The sequence below is a fragment of the Grus americana genome, chromosome 8, assembly GCF_028858705.1.
Source record: "Grus americana isolate bGruAme1 chromosome 8, bGruAme1.mat, whole genome shotgun sequence".
NCBI lineage: Eukaryota > Metazoa > Chordata > Aves > Gruiformes > Gruidae > Grus > Grus americana.
Window position 1 is genome coordinate 7217400 of NC_072859.1, and position 18366 is coordinate 7235765.

Consider the following 18366-nt stretch of genomic DNA (forward strand, 5'->3'; position numbering starts at 1 on the left):
TTATGACAGCAGCATGTTTGTTCATACATGTTAGTTTATTGCTAAACAGACTGATGATCAGTATGCATCTTTAAAAGACTTCCTTCTTAGGCCAGGAAGCTTTCTACACTGTCTTCTGCTTCATCAAACAACTACCTGGATCAGTCCTGTTGGCAGGAACTTGCTCACCTTGTTTAAAAGGGGTGAATAAATCTTGCTGCTGCTCTTGAGTTAGGCTGACAACAGGCAGCTGTCATGGGGGCTATTGATTTCTTGCCTCTGTGACCAGAGGTTTATCATCCCCTACCTCTTACTGGGAGGTTTTTTTACTAGATACAGGGCAAGGAGATAGTTCTGAAACACTTTATGGCAGTGTGGAGTGTGTGCAATACTGTATCAAATACTAAATATTGGATTAATTCTCACTAATAAGTTTGGGGCACTTTTATAGGATTAATTAAAAATAAATCATGTGTGGAACCTCTAGTCAATGTTCTAACTCTCAAAAATGAGTATTTGGAAGGTAAAGGAAAGCAGCTACTGTATACTGATGCTGCCTAGCTGTAAAGCTGCATTTTTTTTTTTTACTTACTGTTGTGTTTGGTGTAGCTACAACCTTCCAAAAAATTCCTGTTTCCCTTGTGTAACCACTCTTAGATCAAGGGTCTGATCCTACAGCAAAACCAGAAGCATCCCAGCCTGTTACCTGCATGGATCAGCCTTGCTGAAGTAGTTTAATCTGCAGCGTGTGGTTGTTGGATCCAAGGCATCCAGATCTCATCGGGTGTAATGACAACCTCCACCTCTGGCTTTGGAAGTGTTATGTGAGGTGCAGTAACCTCTCATGCTGCTCTCAGCAAATCTGCATGCATTGCATCATGCCACACTCTGTCACCTGGGGAGAGAAGCATTTGCACACCTAAGTGTTGTCTGAAAACTATTGATCCATCGCTATATTCTAGTTGTTTTCTGCTATCATTTATTTGATACAGTAGTTCCCTGGGGGTTGTTAATCCTCATAGCGAACTGAGCAGTTATTAGAGGAACTTTTCACACATCCCGCAGTAGATGGCAAGCGCAATAAGGCGTTTCCTTTCTCTGCCTTTTGCCTGTACGTATCGATTTTTTTTTTTCCCCCGCGAATCAACAATTTACCAAAAACCCTTAAAAACGTCAGCGTCTCCCTGGGTGCGGTGGGACGTGATACCTCCCAACCGCCAGGGGGAGCCTGAGTGCTGGGCGGGGCCGCGGGCTCCGCCCCACCGCGGCGGACACGCGCATGCGTGCCCGCCGCGGTGAGGCGGAACCCGCGGCCCTGAGGTAAAAGGCACCGGTAGAAGCGGGGCGCCCGTAGTGGGGTATCGGCTCTTGTCCCGTGGGGTTTCCCCAGCCCACCGCATCCCCACAGACAGCCCAGCTGATGCTGGCGCGGCCCCGGTTGCCGAACCTCTTACCCCGGCTCTGTACCTTCCGTCCTAGCCTCGCCATGAGCAGCGTTACCGGTACCGTCACTATCAACCAGCCCCTTAACTACCGGGCTGGCGCCCGCGTTCAGCCCACTGATGGTGGTCAGGCCGAGGAGGTGTATGAACCGGCCACAGGTACCCCCCCGCTTCCTGCTCGGGGTTGGGGGGGGGGGGGGGTGTTAAGTTTGCCCTGAGGTGCGAGCCCGGTGCCCGGGAGTTGCCTCCTCGTTATTTGCCTGCAAGGGCCGGGTGCCTTCGGCTTCTCCCCGCTGCCCACATCGGCTTCACCGAGCAGATGGCCGCCTGTGCAGGCGTCCTGAACGCCGCGGTGTTTTGGTGGCTGGGCTTTGCGTCTTGCAGTGCAGGTCCGTCGTCAAACTTTTTATCAGAAATCAGCGCTGACTCTTAGCCAAACAAAAAAAAAAAAAAAAAATCGGGTGGTGCCTGATTTTGGTAAAGGACGCAATTTAAACGTTTCTAAAATTAAGGGGGTTTTATATAATTTGAAATACCTGGGCTTCAGCAGAAGTGCTTCAAGAGAGTGTTTAACTATACTGAGGAATGTGTAACAGACTCTTGAAGCTGGTGGTAAAAGTACAACAAACTCCAGTAGGAAACAGAGGAATTTTTTAACAATTGGAGCTAATTAGTAACTAGAACATGACTGTGGCTAATGACAGATCTTTTAATTCAGACCAGCTGAATTGCAGCACCTCTTCTGTAGCCAATTAGAAATCAGTGGGAACCATAGGATGAAGTTCTGTAGCCTGGTACAGGCGGCTGGACTGAAGTGTTTTGGGGTTTGATGCGAGATAAACCATATTCTTTTGGGCCCCTTTTTCTGAGATTTTGATCTTATTTATTTCTTATTTATAAATGTGTCCAGGTCGAGTGATTAGCAAGCTGCTCTGCTCTGGGGAGAAGGAGGTCGATCTGGCTGTGCAGAGTGCAAAGGCTGCCTTTAAAATATGGAGCCAGATGTCTGGCATGGAGCGAAGTAGGGTACTGCTGGAGGCTGCCAGAATTATTCGGGTATGTTGTGGGAGTTCAGCCCCTCTTTTAGAGGGGGGTGGTTCTGTCTCTGAGCTTTCTTGTGGGTCATTGTGGCTGTTGGGGGCTTCCAGCAGGAATTCCAGAGCTCCAGGAAGAATGCAGGAGTTAAAACCCACCTTTGACCAGAAGAGATAGTGGGTGGCCTTGGGCAAAGCTTTGGTCTCATCTCTGTATTCAAGGCCAGTGTGTACCTTCTCTGCTTTATTCTGTTAGAAGACATAAAACTGAAGCCATCCAGTTGAGATCTTGCAGGGCTCATACTTCTTTTACAACTCCAAAGATTAAGCTTCACTGCACGTGCTTTCAAAGCTGAAATTGCATAACTGTCACGTTGTTGAACTTCCAGCTTGTCCAACGCTGTTATCACGTGATTGGAGAGTGTCTTGTTTTAGCAATAAAAAAAAAAAAAAGTAGGAATGCTGGTTTTTATCTTAGACACCAGATAATACATACGGGAGAGGATACAAATAAGGTAGCTTTATCACAAACTGCTTTGTGAGATAACATGTTCTTGGACATCAAAGTTAATCCCCATTGAGGCACAGATCTGTAAGAAACCAGACCTTTCTCCAGTGATGAGAAAACTATTTTCTTTGTGCCAAACTTCTACCAGACTTCGGCAGCAGGGTAATATTTCTGTCTGGAAGATGGTCTGTTAAAGGACGCTTTCCAGCTGCGTTGCTTTGTCTGTCCTTCACCAAGTCCTCTAGTTCCATTTTGATCTTGCTGTTTGCTCTTCCTCCCAGTTTAGTTCTGTGAATTCGAATCGTTGTTTACCAGCCGGCTTCTCAGTTCAAGTTTGCTCATCTTTTAGATAAACAGGGATGTTAAGCAAGACTGGACCAGCAGTGAACCCCAGCAGCTATCTGTTTGACATTCCCCTGCGATCTGTCACCACTGGGAAATTGATAAATAGCAGTTGGGACTGTACCCTTTAAAGATGACAGTTTCTTGCGGTAGAGCGTGGCTTACCGATGGCAGGGCCTTGTTTGGGATTTGCGTGCTTGGGAAGCAGCTGTCTTCTCATGGAGTTCTACTACAGGCTTCTCTAACATGTTGTCACTGTCCCGTGCCTCTCACAGGAGCAGAGAGAAGAAATCGCCACCTTGGAAACCATCAACAATGGGAAATCCATCTTTGAAGCCAGAGTGGACATTGACATCTCCTGGCAGTGCCTGGAGTATTACGCAGGACTGGCAGCGTCTTTAGCTGGTGAGAACATTACTGGAGTTTGCTCTTTACTCTCTGTCCTGCCGCTTGCATTCCCTGGTAACTTCCATGGCACAAGTCCATCTTTGCTGCTGATTTCTCTAAGAGATGGGCTGCTCCTTGGGTAGGAGTAGATCTTGGGAGGATTTTCAGAGATCTCTATCCAATGCTGCTGTGCTCTCTGGGCACTTACGTGCCTTTTGTGAGCTTGCTGGGGTAAAGGCCGTGTGTCTCTGTTTCCAATCAAAGCTAGATCTGGCCCCTGAGGCTATGAAAAGACAGGAAGGGGCTTTGCTTTTCTCTACCTTCTGACTGTTTTTCTTATTTGCAGGTGAACATATCCAGCTTCCCGGAGGATCCTTTGGGTACACTCGGAGAGAGCCCCTTGGGGTGTGTGTTGGGATTGGAGCCTGGAACTACCCTTTCCAGATTGCCTGCTGGAAGTCTGCCCCGGCCTTGGCTTGCGGTAACGAAGACTCTCTGCCCGCACAAGCTTCTCTTTGAAGCCAAATGATCCTGTGGGGGAGGGTGATTTGGGGGATGAAGTCTAGGATTACCTTGAAGGAGGTGTTGAAGGATTAGCAGAACCTTCAGACGGTTACTCTGGCAGGAAAGGAAAGGAGACGGCAGCGGGAACACGGTGGGTGCTAAGAGGACAGGAGTACATCAGGGAAAAGGCTGATCACTTGGCTTTGTACCAGGCGAGGAAGGTGTCTGGAAACATCTGCAGTGCAGGACCAGCAGCCTCGTCTCCCCCAGCCCTTCCCAGCAGGAAGGTGCAGTTCCTCCCTTTCACTGGTTGCAGTGTTCAGTTGAAACTGTTTCCCCATCTCTTGTGGGAGGATCTTCTGGGATCTGTTGAGATAAACTCATTGTGTGGGGTGTTTTTTGTTTGGTTGTTGTTCTTTTTCCTAAAGCAGTTTGGGTTTTAACCCCACCTTGCCTCTGTCTGGGTTCCCCTAGGCAATGCAATGGTCTTCAAGCCTTCTCCCTTCACCCCCATTTCGGTGGTGAGGTTGGCAGAGATCTTCACAGAGGCTGGTGTACCCAAGGGGCTCTTCAACGTGGTGCAGGGTGGAGTGGCCACAGGCCAGTTCCTCTGTCATCACCCAGACGTGGCCAAAATCTCTTTCACTGGCAGTGTGCCAACTGGCATCAAGGTAAAGGCACCTTTGCACTCGGGGACGCAAGGGGGTCTGTAGTGCCAGCCTTCCTGGTGTGCTGTGGATGTCGATACCTCCTTGAGCTTTGGTGCGTGAGACTTGTAAAGATGGGGTGCGAGTTGGCATTTTTGGGTCTGAGCAAGGAGCTTGCACGTACAGGGTTACACTGGGGCTCCAGTTAGCCCACTGGGCATGGACTTGGGCACTCTGTCCTTTCAGAGGAACCCCTTGGTCATCTTCACTTGTTTAGCCCCTGGCTAAACAGGGAAGTCTCTGAGCTGCTAATGTGGGTATCGGTGTGGGGAGGAGGTTGTGTAAAACAGAGCAGCGCTGGGAAAATGTGTGAGCATTTCTGGCAGAATTAGTTCGATTTAGTTGCATACAACTTCCTGTTTTTAAGCAGGAGGTTAGTTTCTGTGAATTTCTTCTTCAATTTATTCTTCAAAAAATTGAAAGTCCCTAAAAAGACTTGTAGAAATAAAATCTGATTTGCAGGAGGGGAAATGTTGCCCCTTGAACTCTCCTTACATGTGTGTACCTGTGGGGTGCAGTTACGGCTGTCCTCCGGGCTTATGCTGAGCACAAGACTTCCTGCAAATGACTCCTCAGGTTTTGTTGTTTTTATCTGTAAAAAACAACAAAACAAAACCCAAACCCTCTGAGACTGTCCCCAGTCTGAACTAAACACATCTCTGAAACCCAGCTTGCCCTTTGTGCTGCTTCTGTTTTTAAAGGACCCTGTGGGAACTTTCCCCTTGGGTGTCTCTTTCCTGCCTCCACCAGCCTCCCATTTACTTGTTACTTGTCTCTTTGGTCCTTGTTTCTGTCAGATCATGGAGATGGCAGCTAAAGGGATCAAACCAGTCACCCTGGAGCTGGGTGGCAAATCCCCCCTTATCATCTTTTCGGACTGTGCCTTGGAGAATGCTGTGAATGGAGCCCTCATGGCAAACTTCCTCACGCAGGGCGAGGTGTGTGCTACGGGGCAGGAGCGGGTCCTCCCCAGTGTGGTGGGGTGGTTTGAGAATTGGGCAGCAGAGTCAGCCTGTGACCTTGCTTAGCGCGAGGGCTGCCCTGAAGCTCCCATCTTGCCACGCGTTTCCCTGTGCAGTGTCACAAGGGATCAGAAAGGATGCCCTTGCAGAAGCCAGTGCAGGGCACCTCAGCGGAGCGTGACTTAGCTGACGCCCTGTCCTTCCCAGAAGTGGAGCCTCTCCAGCAGCTGCTGCTGTGCACTGGGTTCCAGTCTGGTGCACAGAGGTCAGAAGAAGCTGTGCGGGTGTCCTCTGGATGGGCAGCAGGTTCCAGTCTGGTGTGCTGAGCCACAGCCCCATGGGGCTCTGTCCGTTGTCCCAAATTTGGGATCTCCATGTGTGCTGCAGGTTTCATGTGATCCTGCTGGCAAATTGGCTTACTAGGATCATCTCTGGGAACCGAAAGGGCTGCTGAAGTTCTCTCCTGCTGGTGACTTGATGTGTTTTTGCCACCTGGTGGCATCAGTACCACCGTGTCCAGCATGGACTGTGCAGTGCAGTCGTGAGCAGCAGGGTAATCCAGTCTTTGTTCCCAGGGACAAGTTAGCTGTTTTAGGAGCTGTGGAGGGGCTTTTCTGAGAGCCTCTGTAGCAGGACTCAAGCAGGGGAAGAACTGTGGAGTGATGTGTGTCTTATTCTGAGCAGCCTGTCTTGTATCCCAGGTATGCTGCAATGGCACGCGGGTGTTTGTGGAGAGGAAGATACTGGATGTCTTCACAAAGGAGGTGGTGAAACGCACCCAGAAAATTAAAGTTGGAGACCCACTTCTGGAAGACACACGGATGGGAGCCCTCATCAACCGGCCCCACCTGGATCGTGTCCAGGGCTTTATCAAGCAGGCGAAGGAGCAGGTGAGATGGTGATGCTGCCTCATGACTGCCCTGAAATGTCTGTCTGGTTAGACAAACAGACTGGCAGCTGCTTTCCTGCCCCATACCTTCCCAGTTAAGCTGTTTTTTTGTTGTGGTTGAATTACTCAATAGGTGTCTTGTGTGCTGGGTCACTTTTAATCTAATGGCCCATCTCTAAATCAGTATTGAAGGTGACGTGGGTTTTCATATCCTGATGTTGCCAAATTTTAGAGGTTGTGAGCTACCCAGCACAGCAGTGTGTAAAATGGGAGAATCCATACATTTGGACTGGTTTCTCTTTTATAAGTTGTGGTGACACCTTGCATGCTTGGCTGTTATTTCGTTTGGGTGCTGGTTTTGTTGGTTGCAGAAAGAACTTACTAAGGATCAAAGGCCAGATTTACAGGATGCTGGAAATAATCTCTGTAAGAGCAATAAGATCTATGCAGGCTTTTTTTTTTCCTTTTTTTTCTCCAGGTATTATTGTAAAGTGTAAAGATGTTTCAAATGTCAGCACTAGATATATGACTAGGTGTAGCAAATTTGAGGATGGGCTGGAGAAGGGGAACTGTGAGTGAAAGCCAGGAGGGCTAGATGAGGACTTGGTAACAGGAAGATGGATGTGGAAGAGATGTGGGGAATGAGAGGAGAAATCCCCATCTCTAAAGTGGGGTATTTGATGGAGGTAGGTGTTTCCTGCCAGGTGGTGTGTGAAGGGACTGATTGACTCCCTAACTAGGGAATTCACACCATGTGAAGATGTGGAAGTTGATGTGATGCCAGCTGAGGATCTGCTCCTAGTTGTAGTTGCTTCCCTCCAACCTACTCTGGCTCCTGTGGCACTTACACCCCACTTACACCAATCAGCATTGTTTGGACTTTTAGGATGGTCGCACCCCCTGACCTTGATCTATCAGTGGTGTTCTGTCAGCAGTCCTGTCCTGGAGAGACACCAGGGAGGGCATAGACACGCTTTGTCTGACAGGACTGTAAATCCAGCAGGGAGTATCGGTCAGCCAGAGCTGCAGCAGCTGGGCAGGATGCCCCTGGATGTGCCTGCTTACCTTTTGCTTGGCTCTTTTTCAGGGGGCAGAGGTGCTGTGTGGTGGGGACCTGTACGTGCCAGATGACCCGAAGCTGAAGAATGGCTACTACATGCGACCCTGTGTGTTAGGTATGATCCTTCCTATTCATGGTACTGCGGTCTTCTAAATGGACGTTGCTGAGTTTCTTCTAGAGAAAGCTGTGTTCAGTGTAACCTGTCTCTGTGTACATCCACAGTGTGGACAGGCAGTGGTATGGGTGTACTAGAGAGAGCTGAGGTGTCTGGGAACTGTGTCCAGAGAAATCTCTGCTGTTGGAGGGTCTGACAGGATGCAACTTGCTCTTCTGCTAGTCGAGTTGGGGCGGGGGGGGCTGTGCAGTGCTGAGCCGAGTGCTGTGCCAAAGGCTATGTGGGTTGCTGAATGTGCAGGCTGTTCTACTAACTCTTCCTCCTGAAACACGTGCACTCTGCCATGCTTCCAGGGAACTGCAGGGATGACATGACATGTGTGAAGGAAGAGATCTTCGGGCCTGTCATGTCCATTCTGCCGTTTGACACAGAGGAGGAGGTTGTGGAGAGAGCCAACAACACCAAATTCGGCCTGGCAGGTGGTGTCTTCACCAGGTATGGCTGGGTAGCGTGGCTGGTGTGGAAGTGGTCTAGAGAGGGGAGGAGAAGGGAAATACAACAGCAACTTGATGCTCCTCTTGCGGAACCTGGCACGGGTATGGATATCATCTTCTAGAAAAGCTGGAGCAAGGGATTGCCAAAAGGGAACTTTGTACATGGCTGCACATCTCCTCCTAGTTTTTCCTGAAGGGTTAGGTGGACCCAGCTGTCCTTCAGGCTCCTTCCAGCCTGTGCTTGGCCTGCTGCCTGCCTTCTTGCATCTCCAGGATATGTGCACCGGGAGCCTGCCACGCTGCTGAAAGCACACAAAGACAGCTCTTGGCTGCTTGCCGTAGTCTGCTTTGCTGGTGTCCTTGTCCTGCCCTCTCAAATCAAATGCAGTTTTGAGTGTCCTTGGGAATAGTTGCTACATCCTTTGAGCAGGCAGAGACGGAGTAGGACAGGTTGGGCTCCAAAAGCCACTGTGACCTGCTGTCCTTTCTCTAGTGGGACGTCAGCTAGCAGGGAAGGAGAGGATGAATGGGAAGGGATCCAGCTGAACTGCCCTTTTCCTGCAGGGATATCCAGAAGGCTCACAGAGTAGTGGCTGCTCTCAAAGCTGGGATGTGCTTCATTAACAACTATAACATCAGCCCTGTGGAGCTGCCTTTTGGAGGATACAAGGCATCAGGTGAGCTTTGTTTGACCTTCCTGGTATGACTACGTGCCAGTTCCAGGGGGTATGAGTGGTACCTGGCACTGCCTGGAGCTGAGTTCTCGCTTCTGGCTTGTCCCTGCAGGATTTGGCAGAGAGAATGGGCGGGCAGCCATCGAGTACTACTCGCAGCTGAAGACTGTCTGTGTGGAGATGGGTGATGTGGAATCTGTGTTTTAGTGGCTCTGGGGCCTGCTCAAGGGAGTATCAGCCACTTCTTGCCTGTCAGCCAGAGATGTGGATCATTTACCCAGCAATAAAGTGCTCTAAAATTGTAAGTGCCTGGGGGGGAGCATAGCTGAAGCAACTTGTAACCACCCTCCTCCTGCACACAGGACTCAGCCTGTGGGCCCGCTCTGTCCTGTCTGGTGGAGGATGGGAACCTCAGAGTAGGAGGTAGCAGTCTGGCTTGCAGCAGCAACAACACGTACACCTATGTAGGTGTTGCCAGGCTGCATCCCCTGCCGTGTGTCTTGAACCCCATTCTCTTCCACCCTCAGTCAACTATGGTTTTGGCTTCTTAACAGGTATGACACGACTCAGTGTGCATATAAGCTCTCGGGCACATTGATATCCTGTAGGTACAGGCTCTGTCTGTTCTCTGACTACATAAAAGCCTTAAGGGTAGGATTGTTTATTCCCTCTAGGCCCCTTGTAAACACAAGTTTTGTTTTTTCTATCTGTACCTCACTTCCAAGGTGGGGCAAAATATTGTGGGGATGGTGAGCTGATGCCGCCCAGGACAGGCACGGCCCTGAGAATCATCTCCACACACAGAGTATGGAGCACAACTAGAGTAGGAGCAAGCTCCAGCATAGGATAGAGTGCTGCCTATCTTAAGCAAAAGCTATTTGACTTTCTTCCTACAGGCTTATTGTTCTTTATAATCATGCTGAAGCAACAACTTTAAATGTTCACCTACATTTTTTTTTTAGCAATCAAATAAATATTAATTCTGTTTAGAACATCTTCTCGGAGAGTGACGTGAATCGAGGGGTGTATAATGTAGTCTGATAGGCAGCAGGGCTGTTGCTGCATGGGTTAAACGGATTGCACGATGGCTTTTTGGTCACCAAAATCATAACAGCTAGAATGTCTCTACCTGACAGGCAGTTCTACAAAACCAGAGGTGTTCTAGTGTTCTGCAAAACTTCAGAAAACTCTCTGAAATTTTGGAATGAAAATACAGAACTGACAACTTCATTTTATTACATTGAGGGGAAAAAAAACCCAACACACAGATAGGAAATGAAAACAAAACGAAAATCGCTTTAGTTTCCCAGGCAACTGTTGTGATGGTCAGTTAGTCCCGGCAGCTCCAGCCGAGGTGCTGGCAAGCTGAGCACACGCCTGTGCCCACCAGCCCAATGAGCGCAGCTGAACCAATGGCGCCTCTCCTTCGGTTTTTTGGGTCTGGAAAAAAGACGTTTTGTTAGTCCAGCAGCCCATCACTGAAAGACAAGCCCATCCTGAAAATCAGAGGGAGCAGGAACTAGAGATAAATCTCAAGGCAAAACAGCTGATGCTGAGGCCATGTACCTACCCTCAGTCTGTGCTATCATTAGATTAGTGCTCCTCCCATCAGTAGGAAAAGCGTGCTGTGGAGTTAGCAGCCTGGGGACCTGCACCCTTTTCTCTATGCCCTGACTGGAAGCTTTATGCTGCCTCCTTGATGTGAGCTGGAGGAAAGAGCCCTGAGGCCACTGTAGGGGACTTGAGCTTCCAAGCACCTTCTGTGCTGCAGGGTAAAGACCTACCTCCTGTGTAGTAGCCATAGGCATAGAGGATTCTCCCAAGGATCCAGGTGATGCCAAGCCCTGTGGCAATCCGCTAGAGAGGAAGGAGAAGCATTAAAGTTTTGGAGACTTGCTGTTTGCATGTGCTTAGATATTACATCAGCCCTATTTCAGAGAAGCAACCACCACCTACAGCATGGGTCCTGACCTTGCTAGGACAACTGGGAGTCACTGTGGGGGAGGCAGGTGACTGGTGCAGCGTGCTAGGGTGAGGTTTGTACGGGAGGAGTCACTTTCATGTCACCTATGGAGAGGTAGCATGGGATGTGCTGCAGAGCCTGGCCGTGTTGCAGCACAGCTCTTCCCAAGCAAGAAATGGTGAAGTCATACAGGCAGCAGGTGCTGAATCTCATGTCACCACTGTCCAATTAGTGAGCTAGACCATGTGCCAGGATCTTGGGGGCAGCTGTTGCCCCAAGCCCCACTCCACTGCCTCCAGCAGGTGTACAGGGTTTCCTGTTGCAGACTTCCACCTTGCCTCCTCATTTAGAGCTTGCTGCAACATGGCTCCAGTTTGCCAGATTTGCTTACATGGCTTCCTTCCCTCTCTGTAAAGGAATATTTGTCTACTGGTGGCAAAGAAAGAGCTGCTAGTTTGGACCTTTCCTACATGCCTGCCGCCTCATGCGTTGTCTACATCTTTCAGTTATAAATAATCCAGGCTCTTTATTTTTTTAACTCCTTTGGTGTTGGAACTGAGTGGGAAGATCACCATGTTCCCCACCTATTCTTATCAGATAAACTCCTCAGGAAAGTGTGCTTAGAAGGGGGGGGAAAAGGGTTCTTCTCCTCCACACAAGCAGCTGCTGAGTAGCACTGCTGTAAGCCCAGCAGGACCCTGCACGGCTTGGAGGCTGCAAATGCTTTGGTTTGTCCAACAAGGCACCCTCAGGGGAAGGAAAGGGGCCTCATAGCTGAAGCAGTAATAAGATTTTTTATTAAATACTTGTGGTTCCCCTGTACAAGACCTTCTACCACTATATTTTCAGAAGGGGCACAGCTATGAAGCATGGTGTGGCTAGTGAAGCAGCCTGCTGCCTCCAGAGGGGCTAGCTTGGCTTATGCCCCCCACCCTCCCCAAGTCAGGGTGCAGGAGCAGAGTTCAGTTATGCAGACCTATACCGTAGCATCACTTACCGGGTGGTAGGCTCCGCCAGTGGCTAAGAAGAACAGGAAGGCAGGGTAAACTTCTAATCTGAAAATAAAAGCGAGGACATTGTGTTTGTGCTCAAGTTGCTTACAAAGAGGAAACTCCAGAAACGCAGAAGCTGGGAGCATCCCCTGCCAAGGTCTCTGTGGGGCCTGGCTCGTGATTCTCTGTGCCCAGGAGAGACATGCTTGATGCTGTGGCTGCAGATGGAGGTAAGAGGGAATCTGAGCACACACAGGCTTTTAGGGACTTCCCCCTGTCTGTGCCTCTCTCCAAGGCTGTCCACTCTTTCCATTTTGTGCCTTAAGCCACTAATAAATACTACTTGCCACCACCTAATCCAGGAGTTGTTCCTCCCAGCACCCCTCTGATGTGCTGTTGCAGCCTGGTTGAACATCAGCCTCTCCCCAAGGAGACCTGGGCGATACAGCAGCAGATCAGCAGCCCCTGGGCAGGCTCTTCTGGAGACAAGATTTCTAGTGGCTCTAGATCCACCCGTGGAGGCAAAGAGCCAGGCACTGAGGAAGAGGAGGCTGTTTCATGGCCCCATCTCATGGTTTGAAGCATGGTAAGGGGGCAGCACAGCCTTACTGCTAAGTGTTACGTGGCCATGTGTTTTCCTTGGGCGTTGAGCCTGAACTCAAGCACCTGGCAGCAGCGAGTCCCTAGTTGTAGGCCCCGCTCCACAGCCCTGCGCATTTTCAAGGTCTGCATTCGTACGTGGTACTCACGTGTTCTGGTGTGCACGCTGGATGCAGTTGAACATATGTCCGTGTTCAGGGTCTGTGCTGTACATGGTTGGATACTGCCAAAAAAACCCAAAAAACCCAGCAGCAAAAGATGAGCAAGTGCAGTCGGGGCTCAGGAGCCTGTTCTGTAGCAGAGGAGCATGCCCTGGAGCACCACTCCCCGGGGGGCCCTGAGCTGCGGGGGTGCTTTCTGGGCTGACTTGCCATGGCAGGTTAGAGCCTGTCTCCTGCCCGTGGCCCACAGCTGCTTTTTTGAAACTGCTGCTTGCCCCAGGCCGGTTCCTGAACTCCCAGAGCAACCTGACTGTACCCTGGAGCTGGCCCTGCTTCGAACAGAAGATAGCCAGGTACTGGGTGACCTCCCTGTTTAAATCCCACCTCTCTGGAGAGGAGAGCAAAGCAGCGTTACTGAGGACACGTCCCCATGTCCCCTCTGGGGAGCTGGCAGCAGCCCATCACCCAGGAACAGGCTGGGAGCGAGGTTTCCTCACCACTGCAGAGCTGAGCAGCCAGCCGGAGCTGCCGCTTGGCTGCAGAGGCTTCTTTTCCCCCAGCCTGAACTCCAGCGCTCTGCGCACCGCGCGTGCTGGGCACGTCTGCTGTCATCCTGACTTGGTGCGGTAGGAGTGGGGTCACCCCACCAGGCACCCGGGACCTGCAGCACGCTCCCGGGGCTGTCCTTGCGCCCACCCCTGCTTGTCACTTCCCCGAGTGACGTGGCGAAAGAGCAAAGGAGCGTTTGTACTCAGAGCCAAGTGGCACAGCAGGACTGACCGCCCCAGCCCACGGTCCTGCCCAGCCTGCGGGCTCCATGATAGAGGGAAGGTCACTTAGAAAGACTGCTTGTGCTAGGGCTCACGTGCTCCCTCCGGGCTTGAGAAACCCTCCTGTCACTTTTGTTCCACCCCCCCCCTTTGCTGCATCAACCCTCTTTGCAGGAAAAAAAAGAGCCAGAGCCATGCTGTTTCTCACTCATCAGTGTTTCCCAGCTCAAAGCCTTGTGCTTTCAGTCGTCTCGGCTCGGTGCCAAACACCTGATCTGCCAAACCCTGTGCTCGGTCCCGCCATCTGCTCCGGTCTAGAGTGCTAGGATGGCAGCTCCATCCCTTCTGCATCCATGTGGTGGGGCAGGAAGTGTCAGCAGGTCACCCAAAAATAAGCAAAGTGTCACCTAGCTTGTCTCCAACATCCCCCTCAGCCTGAGCACTCACCTCCACATTGTACTTCTTGCGGGCCTTGGCCACTTTCACCGCAAGGTGCGTGACCAAGATGAAGCTGGCAGCCCCTGTCAGGATGACGTAGCCGTACTCCTTTGAGAGGACAGCCATCTTGGTGCTGTCAGAAAAAGAGAGCCTGTTACTATTTCGGGGTGTGACTGGAGAAGCGGCACCTCACTACACGCAGATACGTGCGCGTGGAAGAGTTGCTGAACGTGGACCCAAGCCCTCCTAGGGCGGGGACTGGCTGAAGGGAGGGAGAAACGGTGAGTTGGGGAAATTTTCACCTCTTGGTGCCCGCTGGGTATAAAGCGGCACAAACCAAGGGCTGTCTGCTCGGTTCCTGTCAAGCAAGCCTGAAAATCACTGATGTGTTGGTGGGAGGTGGTGTCTGGAGGGCCCCAGAGCAGCCTTCAGCTCAGAGGAGGATTACAGCCCACAGAAGGTCCCATCAGCTCTGGCTGTGGCTGGCCAAGCCCCACCAGCTCTCTGACACGGTGCCGTGCCTGCAGGGATGCTCTGGAGAGGTGGACAGAAGCTGATTGTTCACGGCCACTCCTAACACCAGAGTTAGGGGCCAAATGAAGTTGGGAAACAGATTCAAAAAACCAAACGAGGTGGGTTTTCATGCAGTGGGAAACAGCCCTGTGGGATTCCCTGCTGAGGGATGTTGTGAGTGCAGGCACTTTTCATATGCTCAAAGGGAGACTGGGCAAGCTCTAGGAGTGAGAGGTAAACTGGGAATTACAATACAAGCTTGAAGTGGCTCAGAAATCCCCAGAGCTGAAAGGAGCTGGGCCGTGTGAACAGTTAGTTTGAACCACTAAGGTCATCCTTACAGAAAACAATAATAAAGCCCACCACAACAACAGCAATAATAACCGAACCTTTTCAGTAAAGGGGCACTGGCAAGACGAGCGACGCTCACCTCACCCGCACAGCTCCAAGGAACCATCTCAGAGCCCCAAGTCAGTGCACAGCCCCCAGCAACGCGCAGCTGCTGGCATTTACCAACATCTGCACAAGCAGGTCTGCCGGCCAGGGGACGCCAGGGCCCACGTGGTTTGCACTAACGGTTCTGCACTTCCTCGCGCAGGCCTGAGACAGAAGCACAGAGCGGAGGGTGCATCCAGCAGCCTCCCACCAGGCTGCCCCGCAGCAAGGCTGCGTTGCGTGCTTCTCCCTCTTTCCTGCTCCCCGTCTGCCCGACCTGCCGTCGGCCCGTGCTGCTGGGAGACGGCGGACACCGAGAGCTCCGGCACCCTGCCCGGCTGCAGGTGAGGAGAAGGGCCCTTACTTGCAATCATCCCACACTGGTCCTCTCGCACAATCCCAAACCTTTTCTGTCTGTGTGACCCAAGATGGTGCTGCATCATGCCTCACAGCAGGAAACAGCAGAGACCTCTCTCCAGCACTGAGCCCGTTCTCTCTCCAAACCAAACCCCAGCCGATGCCTACTCTCCATCTGGTGCCTCCACGATGTTTTGGTGTCTCCTGCATTGTCCCAGCAACACAATCTGTCATTGCAGTGGGAAAACGGGCCACATCACAGAACCGGTGCAAACAGCCTTCCTATTGCAACAGCACCAGCACCCCTCGCAAGAGATCTTTGGGGACCAGAGGCTTTTATTTCTCATTTGCAAAGGGATTACTATTGATGGAGCAAGGTGAAGACATCAGCTGGCTTTGTCCACATGAAGTTTGGTAAACAATTATCAGTAAGAACATTCAAAACCTCAAGTAACTAAGAATGTCAGCTGCACCCACATATAATAGAGGTTAGCGCCCAACAGATGAGATGCTGAAAACACAACATGTTCCCACTCGGTAGAGCAGGTTGATGGTCACAGTTCCCTTGTAATTTCAAATTACAAGGTTGGTGGGGAACCCCCACCTGCCAGCAAGGATGAGGCGTTTTATCTTCACGCTGCTAAATTATAATCTGGGGTTTTATCTTAGCAGTAAAGAGTACAATTCAGTCGCACCAAAGCATTAAGCCAGGTGTGTTATAAAGCTGCTACTCTTACACTTCTGCTATAAAACTCTACTGTGAGCCTCTGGTCTAGAAAGCTGGAGCCATATAAAGCACTGCAAAGTCCACGGGACCTTTGGCCTCTCTCCGATTGCATGACTTGCGGCTGTTTCCGGATTCTGGCGGCTCGCGCATCTCAACAACCTTTGTCCCAGCTGCAAGGTCTTTGGTGACAAGCACTGGCGCTGTGCATGAGACTGCATGTGTATCTTCCATGCAGAAGCCATGCAGCCAAGAGATTCTGGAGCATGACACAGCACAGACTGGGAGCCGGAGCACAAGAGCTCCTGGGGGGTGCTTTTACCCCACGATAAGGAGATACCAAGTTTGCCCTAACACTACAGTTATCAGCAAAGCCCACTAAGTCTCCTCATGCAGACCCACGCTTGGGTCTGGACTGGACTACCAGATCCAAGCTCAGACTTTTCTCACGCCAGGAGAGCCTCCTGTCCCGTGTGTCCCCCCCGGCCCATTACCAGGCGAGCACACGGCTTAGCGCAGGGCAGAGCTCCCTGCAAGCGGGCAGCACGGGCCGGGGTGCAGGCAGGGCCCCGCTCATCCTGCGGGCACCTTCCCCCGGAGCCTGCATTCGGCGCGGGGGGGGAGCAAAGGGGAGGAAGGTCATATAGCGCTCGCTGTATTTGCTTTGCCATCTATCGGGATGATCAGCACAAACATGCATTCGGAGCATTCGCTCCGCCCGTACCCCCGCCCCGCCGCAGCCCCGGCCCCCCCTCCCGGAGGGACAAGCTGGGGGGCCCCGGCCCGCACTCACCCTCCGGCGCGGCGCGGAGCAGCCGAACGCGATGAAGCGGGACGGAGGCGGGAGCGGGGCCGCGCCCGGGGCCGGGTCTGCCCGCGGCACCGCCCGCAGGCGGGGCCTCTCCCCTCGGCGGCCGCCCACGGCGCAGCGGAGCGGTGCTGGGGGGGGGTCAGCCTCTGGGGGAACCGGGCAGGTGTTGGGAGGTGGGTTGGAGGCGGGCTCGTGTGGCTCTGCAGAGGGTGTTGCCGTGCCAGGGTCTCCCAGCGCTCCACGGGGGCCACTAAGAGGACATTTTCCTGTCCAGGAGCTCTGCGTACGTGTCCCCAGCATTGCATGTGTGTCCCCAGCACTGTGTGTGTCCCCCCAGCACTGCGTGTGCATCCCCAGCATTGCATGTGTGTCCCCAGCACTGTGTGTGTGTCCCCAGCATTGCTACGTGTCCCCAGCACTGCGTGTGTGTCCCCGGCACTGCATATCTGTCCCCAGCACTGTGTGTGTGTCCCCAGCACTGTGTGTGTGTCCCCAGCATTGCTACGTGTCCCCAGCACTGCTATGTGTCCCCAGCACTGCGTATGTGTCCCCAGCACGGTGTGTGTGTCCCCAGCATTGCATATGTGTCCCCAGCACTGCTACGTGTCCCCAGCACTGTGTGTGTCCCCCCAGCATTGCTATGTGTCCCCAGCATTGCATATGTGTCCCCAGCACTGCTACGTGTCCCCAGCACTGTGTGTGTGTCCCCAGCATTGCATGTGTGTCCCCAGCACTGTGTGTGTGTCCCCGGCGTTGCTATGTGTGCCCAGCACTGTGTGTGTGTCCCCAGCACTGTGTGTGTGTCCCCAGCATTGCATATGTGTCCCCAGCACTGCAATGTGTCCCCAGCACTGTGTGTCCCCAGCATTGCATATGTGTCCCTAGCACTGCTACGTGTCCCCAGCACTGTGTGTGTGTCCCCAGCACTGTGTGTGTGTCCCCAGCATTGCATATGTGTCCCCAGCACTGCTACGTGTCCCCAGCACTGTGTGTGTGTCCCCAGCATTGCATATGTGTCCCTAGCACTGCTACGTGTCCCCAGCACTGTGTGTGTGTCCCCAGCACTGTGTGTGTGTCCCCAGCATTGCATATGTGTCCCCAGCACTGCTACGTGTCCCCAGCACTGTGTGTGTGTCCCCAGCATTGCATGTGTGTCCCCAGCATTGCATATGTGTCCCCAGCACTGCTACGTGTCCCCAGCACTGTGTGTGTCCCCCCAGCATTGCTATGTGTCCCCAGCATTGCATATGTGTCCCCAGCACTGCTACGTGTCCCCAGCACTGTGTGTGTGTCCCCAGCATTGCATGTGTGTCCCCAGCACTGTGTGTGTGTCCCCGGCGTTGCTATGTGTGCCCAGCACTGTGTGTGTGTCCCCAGCACTGTGTGTGTGTCCCCAGCATTGCATATGTGTCCCCAGCACTGCAATGTGTCCCCAGCACTGTGTGTGTGTCCCCAGCATTGCATATGTGTCCCTAGCACTGCTACGTGTCCCCAGCACTGTGTGT

The 18366-nt window shown here is 52.2% G+C and overlaps 2 protein-coding genes across 2 annotated transcripts; one reads left to right on the plus strand and one right to left on the minus strand.

Annotated features, from left to right (window-relative positions):
- The first annotated feature begins 1235 nt into the window (after positions 1-1235).
- Positions 1236-10089, plus strand: ALDH9A1 (aldehyde dehydrogenase 9 family member A1). The gene is made up of 11 exons (XM_054833445.1): positions 1236-1580; positions 2332-2477; positions 3581-3710; positions 4039-4173; positions 4671-4867; positions 5701-5841; positions 6567-6755; positions 7842-7929; positions 8283-8424; positions 8988-9100; positions 9210-10089. The coding sequence occupies exons 1-11, from the start codon at positions 1400-1402 to the stop codon at positions 9302-9304; spliced, it is 1557 nt and encodes a 518-aa protein (XP_054689420.1). The 5' UTR covers positions 1236-1399; the 3' UTR covers positions 9305-10089.
- Positions 10090-10308: 219 nt separating this feature from the next.
- On the minus strand, positions 10309-16960 carry MGST3 (microsomal glutathione S-transferase 3). The gene is made up of 6 exons (XM_054833446.1): positions 16844-16960; positions 14031-14154; positions 12802-12875; positions 12058-12115; positions 10882-10954; positions 10309-10537 (listed from the first exon to the last, which is right to left on the minus strand). Exons 2-6 carry the CDS (start codon positions 14145-14147, stop codon positions 10428-10430), a joined length of 432 nt encoding a protein of 143 aa, XP_054689421.1. The 5' UTR covers positions 14148-14154; positions 16844-16960; the 3' UTR covers positions 10309-10427.
- Positions 16961-18366: the final 1406 nt, after the last annotated feature.